The sequence below is a fragment of the Paramormyrops kingsleyae genome, chromosome 8, assembly GCF_048594095.1.
Source record: "Paramormyrops kingsleyae isolate MSU_618 chromosome 8, PKINGS_0.4, whole genome shotgun sequence".
In the NCBI taxonomy this organism is placed as follows: Eukaryota; Metazoa; Chordata; class Actinopteri; order Osteoglossiformes; family Mormyridae; genus Paramormyrops; species Paramormyrops kingsleyae.
The window spans coordinates 34,954,363-34,981,470 of record NC_132804.1 but is presented as its reverse complement, the minus strand read 5'-3'; the positions used below and the strand labels follow the sequence as shown (position 1 = coordinate 34,981,470).

Here is a 27,108-nt window from a genome sequence, read left to right as displayed (position 1 = left end):
AGAATGTAGCTGTGTAAACTTCAAATATTTGCTTGATTTGTCAAGACATCGCATATTTGCATAAGTGTTCTAACGTTTTGTGTTTGTTTAGAGGCGTTAAGTCAGTGTCAGTGAGTTTATATTTACTGTTAAGAGTAAATATCTCACATGAAAATTTGTAGAATCATTATTAGAAAATAACAGTAAACATCCTTATATGTTTTGAAATGTGTTAATCTATTGGAATGATTGCATATCAAGTGCTCACATTTGCAATTTTGAAAAAAGGGGGAAGAATTATCCCCTTTTTAATCTAATAAAGAGTTTCCTTGTGTTATATGTCTTTAACAATCTGCGTGTGTTTGTGTAAGTTTTTTATTTTGGAGACTGCTATTAATGATAATGTTGCTTTCCTTTCAGGTAATGGAAGATCCCTCAACTTAAATTCACCTGATCGGTATGTAGACTGTGCATTATAAAGTAAGTTGTGATACCATGTTGTATTAAATTAAACTAATGGTTTTGAAATTGAAGCAGCAGAAAATTATCAAGTTGACCCCACTTAATCTAACTTATTTGTTTTTGTAAAAATAATAAGTAGAAAATAATTGCTTATTACCCCTCCTGGAGCCGACACCTTATCGTGGTGGAGGGGTTTGCGTGTTCCAGTGATCCCAGGAGCTAAGTTGCCCGGGGCTTTATGCCCCTGGTAGGGTCACCCAAGGCAAACAGGTCCGGGGTGAGGAACCAGACAAAGTTCGGCTCAAAAGACCCCATATGATGAAAAAGATTTTGGAAACACGTTTTCCCTTGCCCGGACGCGGGTCACCGGGGCCCCCCCCTGGAGCCAGGCCTGGGGTTGGGGCTCGATGGCGAGCGCCTGGTGGCCAGGCCTATACCCATGGGGCCTGGTCGGGCACAGCCCGAACAAGGCACGTGGGTCCCCCTTCCAATGGGCTCACCACCCGTAGGAGGGGCCATAGGGGTCGGGTGCATTGTGAGCTGGGCAGTGGCCAAAGGCGGGGACCTTGGCGGTCCGATCCTCGGCTGCAGAAGCTAGCTCTTGGGACATGGAATGTCACCTCTCTGATGGGGAAGGAGCCTGAGCTGGTGCGCGAGGTTGTGAAATTCCGGCTAGATATAGTCGGGCTCACCTCGACGCACGGCTTGGGCTCTGGAACCAGTCTCCTTGAAGGGGGTTGGACCCTTTTCTACTCTGGAGTTGCCTGCGGGGAGAGGCGCCGAGCGGGGGTGGGCATACTTATTGCCCCCTGGCTGGGCGCCTGTACATTGGGGTTTACCGCGGTGGACAAGAGGGTAGCCTCCCTTCGCCTTCGGGTGGGGGGACGGGTTCTGACTGTTGTTTGCGCTTATGCGCCGAGTGGCAGTTCAAAGTACCCACCCTTTTTAGAGTCTCTGGAAGGGGTGTTGGAGAGCATTCCTTCTGGGGACTCTCTTGTTCTGCTAGGGGACTTCAATGCTCACGTGGGCAATGACAGTGAGACCTGGAGTGGCGTGATTGGGAGGAACGGCCCCCCCGATCTGAACCCGAGTGGTGTTCTGTTGTTGGACTTCTGCGCTCGCCACGGATTGTCCATAATGAACACCATGTTCAGGCATAAGGGTGTTCATATGTGCACTTGGCACCAGGACACCCTAGGCCGCAGTTCGATGATCGACTTTGTAGTCGTGTTGTCGGACTTGCGGCCGCATGTCTTGGACACTCGGGTGAAGAGAGGGGCGGAGCTGTCAACTGATCACTACCTGGTGGTGGGTTGGCTCCGCTGGTGGGGGAGGAAGCCGGCCAGGCCTGGCAGGCCCAAGCGTATACTGAGGGTCTGCTGGGAACGTCTGGCTGAATCCCCTGTCAGGAGGAGTTTCAACTCCTACCTCCGGCAGAACTTTTCCCATGTCCCGGGGGAGGCGGGGGACATTGAGTCCGAATGGGCCATGTTCCGTGCCTCCATTGTGGAGGCGGCTGACCGGAGCTGTGGCCGTAAGGTAGTCGGTGCCTGTCGCGGCGGCAATCCGCGAACCCGCTGGTGGGCACCAGTGGTGAGGGATGCCGTCAAGCTGAAGAAGGAGTCCTATCGGGCCTATTTAGCCTGTGGGACTCCAGAGGCAGCTGACGGGTACCGGCAGGCCAAGCGGGATGCGGCTTCGGCGGTCGCTGAGGCAAAAACTCGGGTTTGGGAGGAGTTTGGTGAGGCCATGGAAAACGACTTCCGGACGGCTTCGAGGCGATTCTGGTCCACCATCCGGCGGCTCCGGGTGGGAAAGCGGTGCAACATCAACACTGTTTATGGTGGGGATGGGGTGCTGCTGACCTCAACCCGGGACGTTTTGGGTCGGTGGAAGGAATACTTCGAAGACCTCCTCAATCCCACCGACACGCCTTCCGATGTGGAAGCAGAGTATGGGGACTTGGGTGTGGACTCCCCTATCTCGGGGGCGGAGGTCGCTGAGGTGGTTAAAAAGCTCCTCGGTGGCCGAGCCCCGGGGGTGGATGAGATCCGCCCAGAGTTCCTGAAGGCTCTGGATGCTGTAGGGCAGTATTGGTTGACACGCATCTGCAGCATCGCGTGGACATCGGGGGCAGTGCCTCTGGACTGGCAGACTGGGGTGGTGGTCCCCCTCTTCAAGAAAGGGGACCAGAGGGTGTGCTCCAACTATAGGGGGATCACACTCCTCAGCCTCCCTGGTAAGATCTATTCGGGGGTTCTGGAGAGGAGGGTCCGCCGGATTGTCGAACCTCGGATTCAGGAGGAGCAGTGTGGTTTTCGCCCCGGCCGTGGAACAGTGGACCAGCTCTATACTCTCCGCAGGGTTCTGGAGGGTTCATGGGAGTTTTCCCAACCAGTCTACATGTGTTTTGTGGACTTGGAGAAGGCATTCGACCGTGTCCCTCGGGCAGTCCTGTGGGGGGTGCTCCGGGAGTATGGGGTGCCGGGCTTCCTTTTAAGGGCTGTTCGGTCCCTGTATGACCGGTGCCAGAGTCTGGTCCGCATGAGCGGCAATAAGTCGGACTTGTTTCCGGTGAGGGTTGGACTCCGTCAGGGCTGTCCTTTGTCACCGATTCTGTTCATAACTTTTATGGACAGAATTTCTAGGCGCAGCCAGGGCGTTGAGGGTGTCCGGTTTGGTGACCTCAGGATTAGGTCTCTGCTTTTTGCAGATGATGTGGTCCTGTTGGCCTCATCAGACCGTGACCTTCGGCTCTCGCTGGGACAGTTCGCAGCCGAGTGTGAAGCGGCTGGGATGAGAATCAGCACCTCCAAATCCGAGACCATGGTCCTCAGCCAGAAAAGGGTAGAATGCTCTCTCCGGGTCGGGGATGGGATCCTTCCCCAAGTGGAGGAGTTTAAGTATCTCGGGGTCTTGTTCACGAGTGGGGGGACGATGGAGCGGGAGGTCGACAGGCGGATCGGTGCGGCGTCCGCAGTGATGCGGGCGCTGCATCGGTCTGTCATGGTGAAGAAGGAGCTGAGCCAAAAGGCGAAGCTCTCGATTTACCAGTCGATCTACGTTCCTACCCTCACCTATGGTCACGAGCTGTGGGTAGTGACCGAAAGAACGAGATCGCGAGTGCAAGCGGCCGAAATGAGTTTCCTCCGCAGGGTGGCTGGGCTCTCCCTTAGAGATAGGGTGAGGAGCTCGGTCATTCGGGAGGGACTCAGAGTAGAGCCGCTGCTCCTCCGCATTGAGAGGAGTCAGATGAGGTGGCTCGGGCATCTGATTAGGATGCCTCCTGGGCGCCTCCCTGGTGAGGTGTTCCGGGCATGTCCCACTGGGAGGAGGCCCCGGGGAAGACCCAGGACATGCTGGAGGGACTATGTCTCTCGGCTGGCCTGGGAACGCCTCGGGATTCCCCCAGAGGAGCTGGAGGAAGTGGCCGGGGAGAGGGAAGTCTGGGTTTCCCTGCTGAGACTGCTGCCCCCGCGACCCGACCTCGGATAAGCGGGAGAAAATGGATGGATGGATGGATAATTGCTTATTATTTGTAGGATTTTTTATCTTCTTCTCTATAATCTCAACATCAAATGTGTATAGATACCCATGCTCTTACATTTGTCATGAAAAACTATTTAGATTCTTACATATATATTTTTCCATCACTTTAGGACCTGGCAAATGGGATGGCAGTGTAAGATATGCAAATCTTTTTCTACTACAAAGGGGAATCTACTACGTCATTACAGATTACAACACGCAACATTTGGTCGTGGACAGCACCAGCCATGTCTGTATGGCAGTTGTCCTTGTACATTTAAAACACAAGGAGCCCTTCGCACACATTTGTCCAGATACCATGCTGCTGAAGAGAGTCCAAGGCCTGGAGTGATCACTGCATTTAAGTGTTTGGCTTGCACTGCTTTTTGCTCTACTCAGAAGGACTATTTTCAACATATAGGAAATCACTTGAAGAGACACGAAACTGTATTTTGCGTTTTTAATGGATGTGACTTTCGCACAAATATATACAATACATTTCTAAAGCACAAAGGCAGGAGACATACATGTTGCTCCTTAACTGATTTTAAGAAAGAAGTCTTGGAAAGTCATCCTAGTCAGAACACTGACCATTCTGATGTCCCTGAACTCAACAGTGATGAATGCTCTAGTGATGTTGATCCAGAAAGTGCATCTTGTACTGTTCTTCAAGGACTGGGCTTACTTCTACTCAAGTTAGAAAGCACTTATAATGTTTCAGTGAGGTGCATTGATGCTTTGGTTGAAGATCTGTTCTATATTTCTTCTTCAGCATCTGTAGAGGCAGTTAAAAATATAATTGATTCAGCACTGAAATCTAACAAATGCACAGTTGACCACACTATCATAAAGGACTTGGCTGAACAGTTGTGCCGCTCTCATCCCATTAGCAGAGCTCTTGGAGCAGACGGGCCACTTGGTTCAGCTTTTAAGAGAAATAAGTATTTTAAGGAGCATTTCCAGTTTGTGGATCCTATTGAATATATTCTTGATGCTGAACAAAAAAAGAGCTTTCAATATGTACCAGTTCTAAAGACTTTGCAAGAAGTACTGAAGAACAAAGATATTGCAGTGGAAGCCTTTTCGAGGTGCTCAAGTAGCACTGGGCATTTTAAGTCCATTTTTGATGGTACGTGTTTTAAGGACAATGACTTCTATGCTGTAGAAGAAACAAGACTCTCAATAATAATTTATGTTGATGATTTTGAGGTGTGTAACCCATTAGGAACCTCTCGAAAAAAACATAAAATAACTGCAGTTTATTGGGTTTTGGCCAATTTGCCATTGAGATTACAGTCTGCCTTAACATCAATACAACTAGCTTTACTTTGCAAATCTGTTGATGTGAAACAGTTTGAATACAAAGTAGTATTGGATCCACTTTTGAAAGATCTTGTCACTCTTGAACAGGAGGGGGTTTTTATTTCATGTTTAGGGAGAAATATTAAAGGCGCCCTACACTGTGTTGTAGCCGATAACCTTGGTGCTCATGCAATTAGTGGACTTGTTGAAAGTTTTAACGGGCCATATGTTTGTAGATTCTGCCTTGGACATTCTTCAGAGTACCAGACATATGAAGTACGGTCTGGGGTCTTCCCACTTCGAAAAAAGGATGACTATGTTTTACACGTGCAAGCTGTCAAAGAAAATCCAAATTTAGTGCCTCATTTTGGCTTAAAGCGGTCATGTCCATTAACTGATCAACTTAATAATTTTCACTTTGTGTCTGGATACCCACCAGATGTCCTTCATGACCTTTTTGAGGGAATAGTGCCAAGAGAGTTAGCATTGTGTTTTCAAGTTTTTTTGAAGAAGCACTACTTCAGTTTGACTGAACTGAATAATATAATCACACGTTTTCCATATAAGGGCTCAGACAAATTGAACAGTCCACAAGCAATCCCTTCAAATTTTGCTGGTCGCAAAACTATAGGAGGAAATGCTCATGAAAACTGGGCCCTAATACGTTTGTTACCTCTCCTTGTTGGTTTACGTGTACCTGAAGATGATCCTGTTTGGCAACTTCTTCTGACTTTGAAGGACATTGTTGAGTTAGTGGTTGCCCCTGTTCACACAACACAAAGTATTGCCTACCTTGAATTTAAAATATCTGAACATCGTATCAGATATTTGGAAGTTTTTCCTGATCAAAGGCTCACACCAAAACACCATTTTTTGGAGCACTACCCTGCTTTAATAGAAAAATATGGGCCATTGGTTGGAGTATGGACAATGCGCTTTGAGGCAAAACACAGATTTTTCAAGCAAGTTGTGAGACACACTAACAATTTCAAAAATGTGTTGCTGACCCTTTCTACAAGGCATCAAATGATGATGACATACCACATGCAATCAAAAGAGGTGAAACCTGCCCTGCTTGTCACAAAAATATCCAGAATGCCTGTAGATGTGCTGCATCCAGACATACAGGCAGATTTAAGAGCAAGATCACCATCTCTGACTTGTGTGCAGCTTGCCACCACTGTCACCTACAGTGGAACAAGATACACTGCTGGGATGATCCTGTCTAATGGTTCAACATGTGGACTACCAGACTTTGCTGAGATAATACAGATAGTCGTTTTGGACAATTGTGTATATTTCATTGTGAAGTTACTTGCTGCATGGTATGTAGAGCATCTGAGATCTTTTCAACTGGAGGACACTGGCAAGATCAGTCTTTTGGAGCAGCAGAAACTTGGTGACATGTGGCCCTTGGCTTCTTACAATGTGGGAAGAAAACGCTTGGTAACCCTGAAACGTTACATCTGCTGTGAATAATAGGTAAAAAAAAAAACAAAACGACAACAACAAAAACTTGATAACATGTACATCTCCCAAGTATTTGTTTTTTGCAACATTTGGTGTGTTGAAGTGTGCTTTTTGTTTTATAGTTTTATATCTCTACTATTGTATAAATGAAAAGTAATAACTAATTTTATTTAATTGAAGGGAAATTTAACTCTGCCCATTTACATTTTATTCTAGGTTGAACGAGATGGAGGCAAAGCTTCGTGTAATTATTGATGACCAAATCGAGAAGTTGGTTCTTCCATCAGGGATCCCACCAACATTGGAGGAGCTGCAGAGTGTTGTGAAGGATACTTTTGGGATTTCAAATGACTTCAGTCTTCAGTATTTTGACCCAGAATTTCAGGACTACTTCACTCTTCACAGAGCTGACCAGATAAAAGACAAAGACACTGTGAAGGTTGTTGGCATCACCCCGGTCATCCTAAGCTTGACTCCGGTTGATGACAGTTTTGGCAGCCCCTCTGGCCAACTGTCTGACTATGAGTCCTCATATGCTGAGTCAATTGTATCCAATGCAGACTCTGCTGCAACCACTTCTTCTCAGGACACCATTATTCTCAAAAGGCAGAAGACCACAGAACGTTGCAGGGCTAGACATAAGGATTTAGGAGGGCACAGCCACTTTGGCCTTGGCTATTCATATTTTTTCTAGGGCACAAGGCCATTAAGCCTGGGCACAAGGCCAAAATCTGGAGTAAAAATGTTTTTTTCATTTATTTAAATTTCATAGGACACCTCGGGCCTTGTGGAGGAATTTTATTTCCATAAAGGATGCATTTTTTTATTTTCAAAAAAGCAGAAACTTTCCAAAAAGGCATTGGGCCAATACTGAGTCACTAATTACCAATTACTGTAATTACCAAGTTTAGACAACCTACGCAATACGACCTTCGATTTGAGACAGAATATATATATATATATATTTATAGATATATATATATATCTTTATTTCAAAAAACAAAATCCAACAATAAAGGAGCCGTCAATTTTTTTGTATTTGTTTGCTCAGAACACCCGTATTCTTTTAGTGTACATGACAATTGACTTGACGTTCGTTTTTTGCACACTGCACGCTACCAGTCCTATATCCTCCCAGCAGAGCTTGGTACTTCTCTGAGTCAAATCTGCTCTGCCTCGGCAAATGTTTTTTTACAACACCATCTGACACTTACCTGAACAAAGTAGATAATTTGCAACATTTTGCGGCAGTAGCCGCGAGTTCAGCTTGCTTTCTTTTACGTTCTCAATCTTTGCGAGGCATGGTGACAGCATAAGCAGCAGACGACAACTACACGATGATTACCGAAGAGGACACCTATCTGTTATTCGGAAACCGTCGGATGGCTTTTCCAATCAAAAAACGTAACCCCCGATGATGCACCATTGTCATTGCTGTGGCTCCATAGTCGGCTGGACGACACATACCGTACCAGCCAATCATGCGACGAACATGTACATGATCGTATTAGTCCAGAATTCATTGCGGTTCATTCAGTAGTTGGGAATTACGAGATGTGCGGGTCGACCTCGTTTCTCGTATCGAAGGTTGGGTTCGGGTTCAGTACAGATGCATCGATTGTTGACGAGGTAAAGTGGACCGTGTCGTGCGCAAGTCTTTTGTGTAATGAACGTTACTTTTGGTAAAAAGGGGGCATACGGCCAGACAAACATTAAAGGCAGGCCAATCTTGGCCGTAAGGTACTTCAATTTTGAGGAGGCGTGCGGCCAATTTTGAAAGGCACGACGGCCATTGGCCGCGGTGCCGCGGCTTATGTCTAGCCCTGACGTTGTGAGCCCTGGCCAAAACAGTTTCCCATTCCACAGTTTGCATATGAAACTGAGATGTACCTGGAAAGAGCCAATGAGGAGTATAAAAAGAATGGAAATCTTCTGCCCACCTCCAAAGTAAAGACTGATATTCTTGAGAAGTTGGCTGAAACTGTATTTACATTTACAGCCTATCCTTCAAGTGCACAGGTCAGTTATGTTGCTGAGGCACTTGTGACAAAATACCCTTGTCTCAAGGTTATTATGGTTGGCAACAAAGCATCAAATACAAGATGGCCAATTATCGTACAAAACTTAGAGGGTTTGGTGTTCCTGAGTTGACATGCAATGCCATGAAACACAAGAGTCCAGGTGACCAGAAGTCTGCAAATAAAGTGAAAAAGCCTCGGAAAGCAGAGGTAAATTACCTTCCGCCATATCCAGCAGGTGAAGATGAGGACAGTCAAGAAGAAGAGAGAATTCAGTTGCTTACTGAAGTCAAGAAAAGAGACAACAACAAAGTGATAAAAGAAAAAATGGCTAAAACATTTGCACATAGACGACATGAAATTGTCAACCTGTCCCCCAGCATTGAAGACATCAAAGCCAGATGGCCAGCTTTGTTTGAGGCATCTCATGTGAGTTCCAAATTCATTTTGGGTAGGCTTTTGGGTTTTTTTAATGTAATCTTTCAAGCTTCAAATAATTTGAGGCTTTATCGTGTTTTATTTGTCATTCAGCTGCAGGATGAGTTCTACAGGATCACCCTGGTACACCTTGAACCCAAATTCATGTCCATGCTGGATGAGTACACTCCCAAACTGTTGGCCCTTTTCCATTCCAAGGGGGGAGCCATGGGATTGAAGTTGCAGGCTATCATAGCCAAGGTATTTTCCACAGACATTTCAGCTTGTAATTTTATTTAAAGAATTATTTTGTCAAATTTCAAGAGTCATTTGCATGGTGCATAGCTCCACTAACTTGTTTGCATGTTTTTGTCAGTGCAAGAGGACGTCACTGATATAATTAACAACACAATTATGGGTTTCATGTTTTAATTGTATTTTAAATACATGTCTGTTCTTAGTAAAAAAAAAAACCAAAAAACCCCACAAGTACAGGTATTGCTGGGGTTTTGTTTTTTCCCAAGAAGGAAAAACCCTTTCTGACAATCATAAACTAAATTAAATAAAAAACTAAATGACTAAATTAAATTAATTTACTAAAACGACACATTTAAAGATTGAAGCATACAACTTGTTGAAGCATACAACTTGGAATTGTCTTTACCTATATAATGTTGACAATACCGTTTTGTTGACTGTCAGCACCCAGGCATGTGCATTAACATCAGCTACTTATCCCACATAATGTTCCATGTGATGATAATTTGATATTTAACAGTTTTTTTTAATACTGCCAATTCTCACAGTTTTGTCTTAATAAATGGTCACTTCCATTTACCATATCTGATGGTAATTTTTGGAATTCTTGCTCATTTTCAGTCACCAAGCAATCCTAGCAATAACATAACCAGAAATCTGGTTATTCAGTGCTTGATGGTGTACCTTGGGGAGTCCATTGATCAACTGATCAAAGAGTACAGTGTAAGTGTTGAAGTAGAAACATTATTCTGTTTTTGTTATTCATATGTGTTTGTGTATGTGTTTGTCAATTTTCAAATAATTTGAGATATTATCATGTTTTATTTGTCATTCAGCTACAGGATGTGTCCAGGAAATATTTCATGTGTGCAATTACAGTCAGAAAAACCCATGTGTTTGTTGTTTCAGGATGCTGATGAGGACAGTGTGTCACAAGATCTTTCTGAACAGAGGATGAAAATCTACAAAATCAAGGCTGTTGGATCTGAGGAGGATGACATTGGCATTGTGCTGGAGGGTGTGAGAGTTATGCCTGCTCTGGGTAATTTTCCAAGAGCATGCGCAATGCTGGTTGGATTGACATATGCAGTCGATCTCGCCTATCCCAAAGAGCTAAAATACACCTTGGAAGTATTCCAGAAACTTTTCCTTGAACTGGATTGTGCTAGGCTCTCACCAAAAGTGAACAGCCTCAAGAATAAGTTATTGGCTTAAACGAGGACTCTGAAAGAATGAAAGGGAAGTAAGCTCATGGAAAACTTTTGTTTGTCTTTGTTAGATGCAGCTATGTTTTCAGTTTTCAAGTTAATTTCAACTTATTCATATCTTACCCAAATGACCTGCAATGTGTCAGGCTGTATTTGTGCTCTTTATTTTAATGTTTGTTTTTTATTACCTACAAGTTTCTTAGGAATATTCTGTTTGAAAGGCAACAAATTGGAGGAATCACTAGTGAAGCTTTTCTTTGTTTATAGTGTATGTTACTATAAAACATTAGTTTAAAACAACTTTAAAATTTAACAGAAGTGCAGTCCTATAGCTGTAGAAATGTTACTTCCTCTTACATGTGTCTTAGATTTTCTCGGGTTAAACATCCAAATTGGGATAAAATTTACATTATTGATATACCATGTACATGAGTGAAAAACCTTTGTTCTACATTTATATTGAGTAATTCAATTTTTTTTAAAAGTTTTTCTTAGTCAATCATAAATAAGTAACAGAGATAAAGGAAACAGTAAAGGATATTCAAATTTCAGGTTCATGTTGATATTACAGTCTAGTCTAAAGATTCATTTCTTTTTTACAAAACTGGTTTACATTCATGCAGTTCCTTTATGTTGCTGTTGTTCTGTACACAGAGCTGTGTGATAAACTGTTTATGACACTAAAACAAATTTACAGCAGGGGAATATATTCAGGAGATCAGGACATTGTTGATAAGAATTCAGTGTATACGAGCAGAAAAATGTTATATTATAAATTACCGTGTTTTATTTTCCACAATAAAACAAATTATTGTTTTGATGTTTTCGTTGTGAAATTGATTCATTTTACTCAGAAAATAAGTTAAATTCATTTGATTTTCTCCTATTATTCAGTCATTATTTTTAAGGTTTATTTGGAAAATTATTGAATCCAATTTGAGTTTTACTGAAAAAACAAAAAATTTTCATTTCTTTGTAATGGATATTTTAGGAGGTTTTTACTAAACCTTTGCCAGATAGTTAGTAAATTCAAAGTAATTTTTCTCAGAGACTTATTTCAAATCAATAATTTTTTTTGTTAAAGTTGGGCAATTTCAACCTTCAGTTTGAGATTTTGTCCCTAAATCCAACACATATTTACAGTTTAATTCTATTAATATCTACTTTTGTTTTCAATTTGAATTTAATTAACATTTTCTCTAAATTTTACATAAATCTTTTGAAATTAAAATCTACTTAATTATTTTAAGTGTCACTTTGTTGCCATAACTTTTTTAAGTAACCTCTAGTCACAGTTTTTACAGTGTACAAGGTTGAAAAATTTGTTGAGCAACTTGATTTACTTGATAAAATAGATACAATTTCCCCATGAAGGAATGATGCAACAAATTTACCCATGAAGGAATGAAACTTACGCAATAAAACATTTTCCTTAAGGCACTCCATCATGTAACCTTTTCACATAACACATTGACAATGAGTTTACATGTTTATAAAAATCCACTTAAACGGAAAAAGGGAATTGGTCAATAACATTTTAAAAGGGTCCTTTGAAATGGACATTCACTTACCCATGACTCTCTACCATGTCTGCCACAAGAATGTTAACCATCTTTCTTCTTGTGCCATCAGAAAGGCACTTGGTTCTCTCATATTCCTTGAAAATGTGGTCACCACCTGGCTTTGAATAAAGCACTTCTTTAACAGTCTGAAACAAGAGGGTTGTTCATGTTATTCATATTCAGGCTGATAATCCTACTGTACCCAGTGAAGAAGTCAATATTTCACTCAAAATTTGAGTTGGAATTTTTTATAGTCTTTGGAAAATATAAAATTTGCACAACAGCACCGGGATAAATTCCAATGCAAACAAAGAAATAAAATTAAATTCAGTGAAAGTCTGTCAAATTCCAGTGATTGCTGTTTTACTATTATTTGGGAATAAATATAATGACATGCATATTTGAACTATATTTTGTGCTATACAAATACCGAATTATGTATGAGAAAGTTTAGGTAAACAAAATTGAGGACTGAACAATAAGTTTATAAATGATGTGATGGTGGCCTTCATTAGGTTATAAACCTTCCATGGAATTCGGGGAAATGTAGTTATGAAACGACAAATTTCATATTTAATTTTTTCGATTAACATGCATAATGTAGAAAACACACATTACTGTAATATTTTTACTTTTGTGCTTTACGCGATTCATAATTTTTAGTTTAGTTCAGGCTATTTAAAGTCCAATTATTTTAGAAACTTTAATTTCAATTAATTTATTTGATTTCAATTCTGCTTCCTGTCATTCCAATTCAATTTCCCTTCAGCTTCATGCAATTCTAATTCTACTTCCAGGAAGCAGATTCAAACTTTCAATTCATGAATGGTCCCAACCCTGTAAAATATTGGCTATTGGCAGGCCATTTTAAGGAGATCAGACCATATTTTAACACTTACATCTCTTGCAATGTTGCTGTCAGGGGGTCCTTCAACCATCCTTTTATTCTGACATTTCTTGGTTTTATGTGTTAGTGTCAAGTCTGAACCTGATGGCCCTTCTGATTCACAAGATCGTGACCACTCTGCTAAAGATGAGGCCTCTGAAGAAGACTCCTCAACACTGTTATCTAAGAACACATTACCTTGTGTTAATTTCAATTTGCAAAATTTGATGACTTCAGAAGTTCATCAAATATGTCCGAATCCACTTCGACTCCTGCAGAATCCTTTATGATCAAGGAAGTAAACGCTGGCAAATTGAATTTTGCCAGCACTAAGTGTCGTGGAAAGAGAGAGAGAGCAAAGACCCGGATCCAGGGATGCAGGGGAATAGAAGTTTATTACACAGCGAGCAAGAGAGGTAACACTCGGTCTGGCGACCGCGATGAGACAGTCCGCTCGGTTCCGAGTCCGGGGAATCGGACCGGGTGCGGAATCAGGGGCAAAGCCCCGGAACGGGGATCGGAGTCGGAGCGATCGACTAGGGGCGCGCAATACTCGTGGTCCAAAGCCAGGCGAAGAGGTCGTTTCCGGGGTGGTCAGTCCGACGAGGCGTGACAGGACACACACACACTCAGGTAGGGGAATCACGAAGAGCCGGGCTTGGCGGGTCAGGTACGGGATCGGTACTGTGGAGGGAAGGATGAGAGGTAAGGATCCAACAAGAGGAGGACAGGTAAGGAACGAGAGCTCGGGGAGACGGAAGACAGGAGAAATGCTCGGTAGGTCATATAACATGAACGCAATACTTCGCACTGTCGGTTCGTCTGCTTCCTCCTTAAGTCTGTGGGTGGATGACTTCCGGAAATGGGTTCACCTGTCGGGCTCCGCCCCCTCAGGCGTGACAGAGCCCCCCCCCGACGGCCGCCTCCCGGAGGCCGTCGACGCTTGCGAGGGCGCCCCCTAGGGCGAGGGGCCGGCCTGGAAGGGTGCGCTTCATGAAACGCGGTCCGCAACGCGGGGTCCCCCACCTCGGATGCAGAGACCCAACTCCGCTCATCTGGATCGGCTCCCTCCCACTCCACGAGGTACTGCAATTTACCTTGCCGTCGGCGTGAGTCTAATAGGGTCCGTACCCGGGTCAGAGGCTCCTCGGACATTGGTGGAAGAGGCGCCTCATCGTGAGAATCAGGGAGACTGTGAAGGGCACTGTATTTAGCAGGCTTAACTCTATGGAGGGCACCAGGGGCCCCTTGCATGGGGGGGCATTTCTTCCCTCTTTGGAATAATTACCTTATAACTTCAGATATAAAAGTCACAGACACATGCCTGATACCTAAAATCAAAGTTGACCCCTTTACAATTGATTGTAGGAAGTTCAATAACGAAATGAATAACCTGTGTATAATTTATGGACATGCGAATATAACAAAAACAGCTGGAAAAATACAAAAACCTGTCTTTGTGTCTTGGATTTTTGTAAATATTTCAAAAACTACATGATGGAATAGGTCCAATTTTAAAAATCTGGTTCCCAAACTTGTTTTCTACATGTGTGCCCAATTTCATATCATTTGATGCAGCCCAACAGGTTTTACAGAGGAAAGAGCAAATGGTGCAACTGGGAGCCTTTCCTATCCAAAACCTAACCTAAACTAATCTGAAACTTATCCAAAATGGCAATAGTGTAACTAGCAGTGTTTTTTGGGGTAGCAACTTTCTTTCTAAATGCATTACCACTTATAGGTCATAAGTAACAATTTGTCACACATCATCACCACACATTTGTAGGAAAATCTATATTTTATTCACACGACTTGTGCCAAACTTATCCAAAACCTATCCAAACTGGCCACAGTGTAACTAGCAGTGTTTTTTGGGGTAGCGTCTTTCTTTCTAAATGCATTACCACTTATAGGTCATAAGTAACAATTTGTCACACAAAATCACCACACATTTGTAGGAAAATCTATATTTTATTCACACGACTTGTGCCAAACCTATCCAAAACCTATCCAAAATGGCCGCAGTGTAACTAGCAGTGTTTTGGGATAGCGTCTTTCTTTCTAAATGCATTACCACTTATGGGTCATAAGAAACATTTTGTTTCTAACCCTAACCCTGCATAACTGTGCCCAAACAAAGCCCGACAAGTGCCCCGCATAACTGTGCCCAAACAAAGCTGACAAGTGCCCCGCATAACTTTGCCTAAACAAAGCCGACAAGTACCGTACATAATGTTGCCCAAACAAAGCCGACAAGTACTGTACATAACTTTGCTCAAACAAGGCCGACAAGTGCCCCGCATAACTTTGCCCAAACAAAGTCCCGCGTAACTTTGCCCAAGTGAAAGCCAAAAGCGCTGCATTACTTTGCACACTTCAAAGCTTGACAAAGGCGATGCGGAACTTTTCCCAATGTACCACAATACAAGTGTTACCAAAGCAAATGTTAATTGTAATTTACTGAATCACGGAATTATAAAAATCTATAGAATAAAAGAGTAAACTGTAAATAAATGTACTTATGTCGAGCGTTGCATCCTCTCCGCGCAAAAAAGCGTCCTCCTCCATCGAATCAATGGATAAAAGCGACACTTTCTTCCCCCGAACCACTCTTCAAAATCATCTTCTGTGCTTTCTCAACAGTGAAAGTCATCCGAGCCATTTTTCTTCAGTCAAAAAAGTTGTTGTCCGAAAATAACTGGGTAAACTCACGGAGACTACGTGCGCAATGCGTAATCGAGACACTCCCACAAATACTGCACCTGCAGATAATAAGTTGCGCATTCATGTCCCCAGCGCGAAAAACAATGCCCAATCAGCACATCCCATACCATTTTGCAAACCTTAGACACACCTCTATTGGATGAAGCAAATGACACTGTAATTTGATGTTCATGTAAAAAGTTTATTATGGTGAAACATAACCATGGGCAAAGGTTCAGTGCGTAAAAAATAATGTGCTAGCAGGGAAGCAGAGCATATATCTGAAAAAATACTTGACAATGAAGGATTACAGTGATTGATTTATGTACATAAGAGATCAAGCTTTCAAACGAGGGTAACTTTGTCATTTTATTCATTGGTTTTCTTCTAAAACTCCGAAGATAATAAACATTGCACGAATGTACAGAATGCCGACTGACATTTTTCCGCGATGAGTGAGCAAGCTATTTCAGAGCATTACAGTCATATTTATGGAAAAATGCGTGTTTTGTCTTAATACTGTGACGGTTTATGAATTATTGGCCGTGAAAGAAATAGTTTGAAGTGCTTAGTTTTCATTTTATTAACACTTATATTTTACTTCCTGACACTCGACCCGTTTAAAGATGGCTACCATGGTCATTTTATTTTTACTTGTTACAAAAAAACCATGGCACAAAAATTGCGCAACTTTCTACAGATATTATCTGAAAGGTTTTTTGTAGTGTAACAAGCCATTTTTGGTTGATTTGATACATTTGTTTCTTTTATTGAATGTCATTTTTTTTTGTTATTGAAAATTTGGACGTATGCGTCCGAACCACTAGGCGGCGACAATGGAAGAGTTAAGGAGCGAGATATGGAAAGTAGGACAGATTCGATAGATCCGAGGTAACTGTAGTCTCACGGACACAGGCCCTATTCTCTTCAGCACTCGAAAAGGTCCGATGTAGCGCGCATGCAGTTTACGACATCCAGGAATCCGAAGATTCTTCGTGGAGAGCCATACCTTTTGCCCCACATGGTAGGGGAATCCGGGTCGACGGTGTCTGTCAGCATGGACCTTCATTCGATCCGCCTGGGTATGAAGGGCGGCTTGTATTCGACCCCAAGCCTGCTTACTCTCCTGAAACCAGGTCTCTATTCGGGGCACCGGTCCTAACGGAGCATCCCACGGGAACAGAGGGGGTTGATACCCCAACACACATTGGAAGGGAGTTAATTTGGTCACGGAACTCACCCTTGAGTTCAGGGAATACTCTACCCAGACCAAATGGGAGCTCCAGGTGGCAGAGTCGTGTCGGCATAACAGGCGAAGGGCTTTGGAAACCTCTCGGTTAGTGCGCTCTGCCAATCCATTCGACTGTGGATGGTAAGCAGACGTAAGGCTGAGGGAGACATTGAGTTTAGTGCAGAACTCTTTAAATACCCGAGAAGCGAACTGAGGACCACGATCTGAGACGATGTCCTCGGGTATTCCTGTGAAACGGAACAGGTCTCGAATGAGTATATCAGACAGTTCTACGGCGGAGGGAAGTTTCGGCAAGGCGACTAAACGGCACATTTTAGAAAACCGATCGACGATCGTCAGGATTACGGTTTTGCCCGCTGAACGGGGTAGGTCGGTAATAAAGTCCATCCCTATGTGGGACCAGGGTCTAGAGGGGACTGGTTGGAGGAGACCCATTGGGCTGGAATTAGAGGTTTTACATTGGGCGCATTCGGAACAGCTGTCCACGAATGCCTGCACGTGCTGCCGCCACCCTGGCCACCAATACCGCCGCGCGACAAGACGCTGGGTAGCGGCAATTCCAGGGTGCCCCATGCCTGGTTGAGAGTGGATCCATCGCAGTAATCCAGGTCGATGTGGTCGTGACACGAACAACAGACCGGGAGGACATCGAGACAGAGGTGCACGGGTTTCATTTTCCAGTCTGATGGTGTCCTCTAAACCCCAGGTAATGGAAGAGAGGAAGCAAGAGGGGTCGAGGACAGGATATGATCGCTCGACGTTTTCTGGAGGGTCGAACTGGCGAGACAAAGCGTCGGCTTTAACATTTCGTTTCCCTGGTAAGTAACTCACCTTGAAGGCAAATCGGGCAAACCATTGAGCCCATCGGGCTTGGCGTGAGGAGAGTCGCTTGGCATTCTGCAGGTATTCTAAGTTACGGTGATCGGTGAGCACCAGGAACGGGTGGTAAGCTACCTCCAGCCAATGTCTCCACTCCTCCAGGGCGAGTTTCATGGCCAGGAGTTCTCGATCCCCTACGTCGTAGTTTCTCTCAGCAGAGGTTAACTTGCGAGAGTAATAGGCGCAGGGATGTCTCCGTCCTGTTTCAGGATTTCGCTGTATCAGAATGGCTCCCACTCCGGCCTCGGAGGCATCGACTTCCACCTCGAAGGGGAGATCTGGTCGAGGCTGGGTAAGGACCGGGGCTGAACAGAAGGCACGTTTAAGCATGGAGAAAGCTCGTTCAGCTTCGGGCAACCAGATGAGGCGCGTGGGTGATCCTCGGGTGAGAGAGGTGAGGGGCGCCGCGATTTGACTGAAATTCCTGATGAACCGTCTATAGAAATTGGAAAAACCCAAAAATCTCTGCAACTCTCTCAAAGTCCGGGGCGGCGGCCACTCACGGATCGCTGAGATCTTATGTACGTCCATCGCCACCCCTCCTGGCTGAATGACGTATCCCAGGAACCGTACTTTGGTCTGATGAAATTCGCACTTCTCTCCCTTGACAAATAAATGATGATCGCGTAGTCGTTGGAGTACCTGTTTCACATGCTGTACATGTGTCTGTTTGGAAGGGGAATAAATGAGAATGTCATCGATGTACACCAATACGAATTTGTGTAACATGTCCTGGAACACATGATTCATGAATGACTTGAAGATTGACGGGCTGTTAGCTAAACCGTACGGCATAACCAGATATTCGTACTGCCCCCTGGGGGTTATGAAGGAGGTTTTCCATTCATCTCCAGGTCTGATCCTAACTAGGTTATAAGCACTTCGGAGATCCAACTTGGTGAAGATCACGGCCTCCCTCAAGTATTCCAAGGAAGAAGGGATTAAGGAGAGGGGTTCTCTTCTTTTTACCGAGATAGCGTTTAGCATACGGTAGTCCACCACTGGTCGCAAACCCCCGTCCTTCTTCTTAACGAAGAAAAATCCTGCCGTTACCGGTGACTTGGAAGGTCGGATAATACCCTGTTTGAGACCCTCCCGTATGTACGTCTCCAAGGCCTCCTCCTCCTGCAGGGAGACAGGATACAGCCGGCCCCGGGGCATGGTCGCTCCGTCCAACAGTTCTATTGCACAATCGCAGTCTCTGTGAGGGGGAAGTCTGAAAGCATTGTCTTTACTAAACACGTCCTTGAACCTTTGGTACGCCGTAGGTATCAAGGTAAGATTCTCTGGTTCTGGGCTTTCTATCACCGTAGCCCGACAGGGTAGGGCCATACAATCCTGATGACAAGTATCAGACCAGGCGATTACGTCACCGGTTCGCCAGTCGAGGCGAGGATTGTGTTTCCGTAACCAGGGAAGACCCAGGATCAGGGGATCTTTGGCACGGGGTAAGACGAACACCTCTATCGCCTCAACATGAAGGGCTCCCACCTGAAGCACCAAGGGGTGAGTCCGGTGACGGATGGTCCCGTCGGTCATCCTCTCCCCTGTTACTCCGTGGACCGTAAGGGGATAAGCTAATTTTCGAAGAGGGACGCTCAGCTGTTGAGCTAACCCTCGGTCAATGAAATTACCGGCTGCTCCGCTGTCTAGTAGCGCTCTCACAAGCCGCGTTCTCCCATTCCGACTTATTACCACAGGTACCGTAAACTGGGATAACGAAGAAAGGGGTAAGGAAGAGACACCTACCGGCACAAGGCTATCCTCTCGCGTGGGACGGAGGGGGCAGCTCGAGATGTTATGACCCGGTCCACCGCAATAGAGGCACAACCCCCCCTGGGATCTCCGTCGTCGTTCCGCAGGTGTCAGGGGGGAACGGCCCACTTGCATGGGTTTCGACGTCTCCCCCGCAGGGGCGGGCGTCAGTCGAGGGAGTTCTGCTTGTCGACGGCGTCGGCGATCCCTCACTGTATTATCTAGGCGAACCGCTTGACGAACTGTTTCGTCAAAGGATGGGATCTCTCCCCGTGCAGACAGCTCATCCTGCAAATCCGGATTGAGAGCCCGGATGAAAATAGTCTGCAGACAATCGTCTGGCCACCTGAGGTTAGCGGCGATTGTTCGGAATTCCAAAGAGGACTCCGCTGCGGTCCTGTTACCCTGTCGGCAGTCCAATACTCGAAACCCGGGGCGTCTACCGACAGCCGGATGATCGAATATCTCCCGTAAAGCGTGATGGAACTCTCTCCCCGACTGTAGGAGGGGACTATCCTCTACCCAGAGTGCGGTGGCCCATTCACGCACTCTGCCGGTCAACAAGGATAGGGTGAATCTTACTTCAGCCCCCGGGGTGGTGAACATCTCGGGATGCTCCTCCACGTAGATCCCACATTGCATCAAGAAACCTTTACATTGGTCTGGGTCACCGTCGTACCACTCGGGCATCGCGATCGGCAGAGACGGGGCATGGCGAGGAGGAGAGTCTGGAAGTGGTATCTGGTTTGCTCGTGCCGCCAGCATCCTTTCCATGGCTGTAACTCGGCTGTCAAGGGTCCCCGCTGGATCCATAGTGGGGCGAAGTATTCTGTCGTGGAAAGAGAGAGAGTGCAAAGACCCGGATCCAGGGATGCAGGGGAATAGAAGTTTATTACACAGCGAGCAAGAGAGGTAACACCCGGTCTGGCGACCGCGATGAGACAGTCCGCTCGGTTCCGAGTCCGGGGAATCGGACCGGGTGCGGAATCAGGGGCAAAGCCCCGGAACGGGGATCGGAGTCGGAGCGATCGACTAGGGGCGCGCAATACTCGTGGTCCAAAGCCAGGCGAAGAGGTCGTTTCCGGGGTGGTCAGTCCGACGAGGCGTGACAGGACACACACACACTCAGGTAGGGGAATCACGAAGAGCCGGGCTTGGCGGGTCAGGTACGGGATCGGTACTGTGGAGGGAAGGATGAGAGGTAAGGATCCAACAAGAGGAGGACAGGTAAGGAACGGGAGCTCGGGGAGACGGAAGACAGGAGAAATGCTCGGTAGGTCATATAACATGAACGCAATACTTCGCACTGTCGGTTCGTCTGCTTCCTCCTTAAGTCTGTGGGTGGATGACTTCCGGAAATGGGTTCACCTGTCGGGCTCCGCCCCCTCAGGCGTGACACTAAGACAGAAAAGATTACTTCATTTAGGGTTATAAGATAACATGAAGAGTGAAACCTTGAATGCATGAATAAACATGACAGTCAAACACATGGAAAAACTAATTCGATCTAGATCTATTAGATCTAGTAGCAACATCACAGGACTGTATTCCTCAGTAACAAGTCATGAATTTGACTTATAATAGCATCAAATAAACATATCCATTGAATATTAAACCACCCTTATTAAGAATTACATGATTGATCATATTGTTTAAGATTATTGTCATTATTTATACTATATAGATTATCTGCTGGGTATCTTGTAAATTGTGCCTTGTGGATCAAAATTTTTTTACTGTAAAGTAAGTAACTCAAAAATGTATATTTGATTGAAACTGTATCACTGCACTAAAATTACCTGCGTCTGAAAATTCAGGGTAACTGTAGACATCTTCTGTCTTTGGTACCCTGACCCATTTGCTCACTCCTTTGTAGTCTACTGGAACCAGCATTTCACCACCTTCATAGTGGTGTGGAATATATAACGCACACTAGTAAATATATAGTCTACTTCAGAGCCAGGCACTTCGCTATATTGTACTTTGTTAGAGAATGGAATAGTCTTCCTGCTAGTGTAGCGCAAGCTAAAAACCCTGGGCTCCTTTAAATCAGAGCTAGATAAGACTTTAACAACTCTCGAGCCATTAGTTAAGTTCTCCCCAAACGAGCTTTATGGGCCAAATGGCTCCTTTCGTTTGTAAATTTATTATTCTTATGTTCAGTGTGCTGTCTAGTGAAATGCGGCAGGCACATCAGCAAAACGTTCAAATGAAGCACTAGTTGTTGCTAACTCGCCAACATTGATGAGCCCGGTGCTCTTCTAAAAATTCAACTGATTTCAACTTGATGCGCCATAGGAAAAACCGATCCGTTTGGTTTTTTTCAGGCGCGACCAGATTAATTTAATACGCGATACACAATATTAAAAATGAATCGCAATTAATTCATTGCAAAATGTGAAATTTATTAGTAATTTATTTTTTGTTAATTGACAGCCTTCGTAATTTCGTAAAAGTTCTCCAGGGCGTAGTTTTCCCGCCCGTTAGTCATGTGCTAGCAGCGCATGAATGCTTACAATATATAAAATTAGTGCCATGGAGGCATCAAAATTTCTATAACACATCGTAACGTTTATGCAATAACTACAGCCGAAAAGTAAAATTCGCTCAAAATCATTCTAGAACACGTAAAGGAGTTACATAACTTACCTGCTGCCAGTGTCTGTACTCGTTAAATGGCCGCCGAAATAAGCAATACAGTTTCTTTCCAGAGATGGATTCTTCACCGGAAAAGGAGGTGTGGTAAATTTAACACTGACTGTGTAAAAATTAATAAACGACCGATATATGCACCGACACTTTCAAGAACGGATTTTTGAAGTGTTACTCTTGCTAGATTACGTGTTTAAATAACACTTAACTTTGTTGATTTCAACTAACACTGAAAAATTAACACTGTCAGTTTTGCTGTGTAGTAACTGATAACATATGAACACAAGAACTAGAACAAATCTCGACACCATCTTTCTCCCTCTGAAACAACAATATGATAAGGTAAAATGGCATCATCTTTTGTCATTTAGATACAAAAAGGAAAAACCTGATAAACTGTAACAACTAATAACAGGTTAAATTTTAAACCCCTACTACAGTAGTTGGAAAATTGAATACCTCCCTATACTGCAATTTTCTAAATCCCTAAAATGTATGAAATATGGGTGTGGCCACAAAAACATCCCTATGAGGCAAAACCACACATTTTTGAACCAGCACTGAAACTTTAGCACACTTCAGTATATCTGAGGTATGTGAAATAATATGAATATTCAGAAAATCAGAGTTGAATGGGTAATTGAAGAACAAAGATTTCTCCGAAAATTCTTTGTATAGTACATACACACCATCACTGCATTCTACAATGTTATGAATGAGACAAATGTCATTTCCAATGACAAAAATATTATCCCCAGTTGAAACCTTGATGGTCCACTTGTCACAAGCCATCTCACCGTACTGTGCTTTCACGGACGGTCCATCTACAATGGGCCCAATGAAGTGTTGCTTTTTAAAACACGCACCATTAAAATGAGCATTACTTTTCATTTCTGACAACCGGCGGAGAATTTGGGCAAGGGGAAAGTCTGGTTTTCTGACTAACCTTTTTAGCTTGTGCAGGTAACTTTCATAAGGAAATGCTGAAAATGAATCAAGACAGCCATGCCGTTGTACATCAGCTGCCAGATGGACCAAAGCATGGACATTATAAACAATTTGATCTCTGCCATATATTTTGCCAAAATGATTAACAAAAGATGTAAGTAGTGTGTGAGCATACTCTGTGTGGAAGCATAGTCTGGGACTCACTAAAAGAGCAACACCAGAAAAGAGTAGCATGAAATTGCTGTAAATATTTCTGTCCAGAAAGTTACCTAGCATTACAGGTCCTGTGTAAAGCAGAAATTGACAAAATTCAGTGGCCTTCCAACGATCCAGTTCCCTCAGTGATCTGGGCTTTCGGGCAAACTCCACAGGAATGTAAGAGCGCATTTCTAATAATTTTGCAGACATTCTTTCTACTATGTTTGCAGGTACTCGGAAATTAAGAGGAGCCCTGAGCCAAATGTGTCTCCTAACAACTCCTAAACAAACCAAATGCATATTATCTAGTGGAAATTGTGAAACCATCCCAACACTGATGCTATGAAATGGATGTGGCCCGTCATGATGATGACTCTCATCAACCATGTTGTCAAATAATTCATCTGTCCTTACAGCATAGTCTGTATATGGGTATGTCATGCGTCTGTTGATGTATTTTCCAGGCTGCATACATTTGTCACAGCCATGGTAGGCATTGTGGTTCTTTGTGTTTTTAACACCTGCCTGGTGCATCACAAATAATTGTGTCCAGCTTGAGCTTTAGTTTCTTACCCTCTAAAACAAAACCCTTTTCAAGGTGTTTTAACTCAGTAACAAAGTCTTCAAGGAACTCGCTCGCTGAGCTGGGTTTTTTTGGGCCACAGAACAAGCCTATGACTACTGGTTCTTTCATAGAAACACTCAGAAGCAAACCAAGGATGGGCCATAGTTGCAAACTAGAACTCTTGAATAAAGGAAGTCCATCTATGTTTATTTGCAACCTCAAAGTACAATGGTCTCTCAATGTGTGTACATGCTTGGACAGGATATTTCTAAGTGATGACAGAATACCAAAACAGTGGTACTGTCCCCCTGCTCTTTCCAGAATAGTGTATTTTGTCTTAGTCCTAAGGAGAGTCCTGGCATCCTTAGGAAGATCAGGGTGGCAAATGCAAAGTATGCTCAAAAGTGCTGTTACAGCAACCAAAGAAATGCCAAAACGTACAGCCCAGGTAGAAATGCTGTCACTGAGTGAAAATGCCTCGTTACCAGAATATTCAGAACCAGATGTCTCCACCTGACCATCTGACCAACAGCCACTAACCACAACATCCTCAACAATGTCTGTGTGTATTTCCATGCCACCTTCCTCCTCACTAAAGGCCTCTTCAGATACAGTATCTGAATATTTAGGATTTTCTGCCAAATGCAGACATTCGTCTTCACTAGGTTAGGCTCCATTTTCTTTTGGACGTTAGTCAAATTTGCGCAGTCACCCCTAATTTGTTTAAGTCCTTTATCTACGTCTATACGGGTCCTTCGTCTTAATGTGGAGCGGGACACAGGCACAGTCTTCCTATTCAATTTATCTAAAAGAAATACAACACAAAAGACATGTTCATGTTGTACGTCAAGGAATGCTGGCAGCACCGTTTGCTATATGTCAGGCTAATGTGCTAAATCACGACCAGTTTACCACACTGTACGTAAATTATCTTACATTTTTAAACAAATTTTAAAGCAAAAAGTCGTGTTCAGTAGTTTAATTATTACCACCACAACATGTGGCTGATCCCATGCAGTTTCCGAGCGGTCACGATACCCAATTCCTCCTCACAGAGATCCAGCTACCCCCCAATTATGTTAGCGTTAACGTACCTGTCTGATAATGTAGCGGCCCGTTTACCAGTTTCATCCATCCATCCATTTTCTCCCGCTTATCCGAGGTCGGGTCGCGGGGGCAGCAGTCTCAGCAGGGAAACCCAGACTTCCCTCTCCCCGGCCACGTCATCCAGCTCCTCTGGGGGAATCCCGAAGCGTTCCCAGGCCAGCCGAGAGACATCGTCCCTCCAGCGTGTCCTGGGTCTTCCCCGGGGCCTCCTCCCAGTGGGACATGCCCGGAACACCACACCAGGGAGGCGTCCGGGAGGCATCCTAATCAGATGCCCGAGCCACCTCATCTGGCTCCTCTCGATGCGGAGGAGCAGCGGCTCTACTCTGAGTCCCTCCCGAATGACCGAGCTCCTCACCCTATCTCTAAGGGAGAGCCCAGCCACCCTGCGGAGGAAACTCTTTTTGACCGCTTGCACTCGCGATCTCGTTCTTTCGGTCACTACCCACAGCTCGTGACCATAGGTGAGGGTAGGAACGTAGATCGACTGGTAAATTGAGAGCTTTGCCTTTTGGCTCAGCTCCTTCTTCACCATGACAGACCGATGCAGCGCCCGCATCACTGCGGATGCCGCACCGATCCGCCTGTCGATCTCCCGCTCCATCGTAACCCCACTCATGAACAAGACCCCGAGGTACTTAAACTCCTCCACTTGGGGGAGGACCCCATCCCCGACCCGGAGAGAGCATTCCACCCTTTTCCGGCTGAGGACCATGGTCTCGGATTTGGAGGTGCTGATTCTTATCCCAGCCGCTTCACACTCGGCTGCAAACTGTCCCAGTGAGAGCCGAAGGTCACGGTCCGATGAAGCCAACAGAACCACATCATCTGCAAAAAGCAGAGACCTGATCCTGAGGTCACCAAACCGGACACCCTCAACGCCCTGGCTGCGCCTAGAAATTCTGTCCATAAAAACTATGAAAAGAATCGGTGACAAAGGGCAGCCCTGACGGAGTCCAACCCTCACCGGAAACAAGTCCGACTTATTGCCGCCCATGCGGACCAAGCTCTGGCACTGGTCATACAGGGACAGGACAGCCCTTAAAAGGAAGCCCGGCACCACATACTCCCAGAGCACCCCCCACAGGACTCCCCGAGGGACACGGTTGAATGCCTTTTCCAAGTCCACAAAACACATGTAGACTGGTTGGACAAACTCCCATGAACCCTACAGAACCCTGCGGAGAGTATAGAGCTGGTCCACTGTTCCACAGCCGGGGCGAAAAACCACACTGCTCCTCCTGAATCCGAGGTTCGACAATCCGGCGGACCCTCCTCTCCAGAACCCCCGAATAGACCTTACCAGGGAGGCTGAGGAGTGTGATCCTCCTATAGTTGGAGCACACCCTCTGGTCCCCTTTCTTAAAGAGGGGGACCACCACCCCAGTCTGCCAGTCCAGAGGCACTGCACAAATTGTAGGGCAGATTCATTCTACGCCTTTTGTTTGTGCTGTGCACTGCGCCTCACACTAGCACAGGTGAAACCCCTACATTCCAACTGTATGCCAGAGATGTGAACACGCCATTGACATACTACTTTCTCCAGCCACTGACTCTGCTGCTGTCAGCACATCAGACTACAGGGATGACTTGGTGTCGAAGCTGACTGAGGCATACGACCAAGTGCGAGACAGCCTGCCTGAAAGTCACTCCATTCAGAAAAGACACTATGACAGAGTTCAACTTCACGTGGAGTTCAAGGTCAATGACCTGGTAAAAGTATGGAACTTCCCATACTTTTTGTCAGCTTGTGCCTTTATGTGTGTTTGTTCCAGCTCAGTTTTCACCATATATGGTCATCTAGTATGCTGTCTATGAAACTATTGTATGGGACATTGACCTGATGTGCTCTGGGGTTGAAGTTTAGCTATGTATGGTTTATGATACTTCCCTCTACTTATTAAGAGTGGGTTTCCAGTGTATGCCCTTTTATACACCATGTATGGTGTTGTCATTTTA

At 44.8% G+C, this 27,108-nt stretch overlaps 2 protein-coding genes across 2 annotated transcripts; both read left to right on the top strand.

Moving 5' to 3' along the window:
• Positions 1–4,110: 4,110 nt before the first annotated feature.
• Positions 4,111–7,362, top strand: LOC140592258 (uncharacterized). Its single transcript, XM_072715155.1, has 2 exons — positions 4,111–5,098; positions 6,958–7,362. The coding sequence occupies exons 1-2, from the start codon at positions 4,111–4,113 to the stop codon at positions 6,960–6,962; spliced, it is 993 nt and encodes a 330-aa protein (XP_072571256.1). The 3' UTR covers positions 6,963–7,362.
• Positions 7,363–8,799: 1,437 nt separating this feature from the next.
• Positions 8,800–11,039, top strand: LOC140592326 (uncharacterized). Its single transcript, XM_072715729.1, has 4 exons — positions 8,800–9,188; positions 9,291–9,437; positions 10,056–10,157; positions 10,344–11,039. The coding sequence occupies exons 1-4, from the start codon at positions 8,844–8,846 to the stop codon at positions 10,647–10,649; spliced, it is 900 nt and encodes a 299-aa protein (XP_072571830.1). The 5' UTR covers positions 8,800–8,843; the 3' UTR covers positions 10,650–11,039.
• The last annotated feature ends 16,069 nt before the right edge of the window (positions 11,040–27,108 follow it).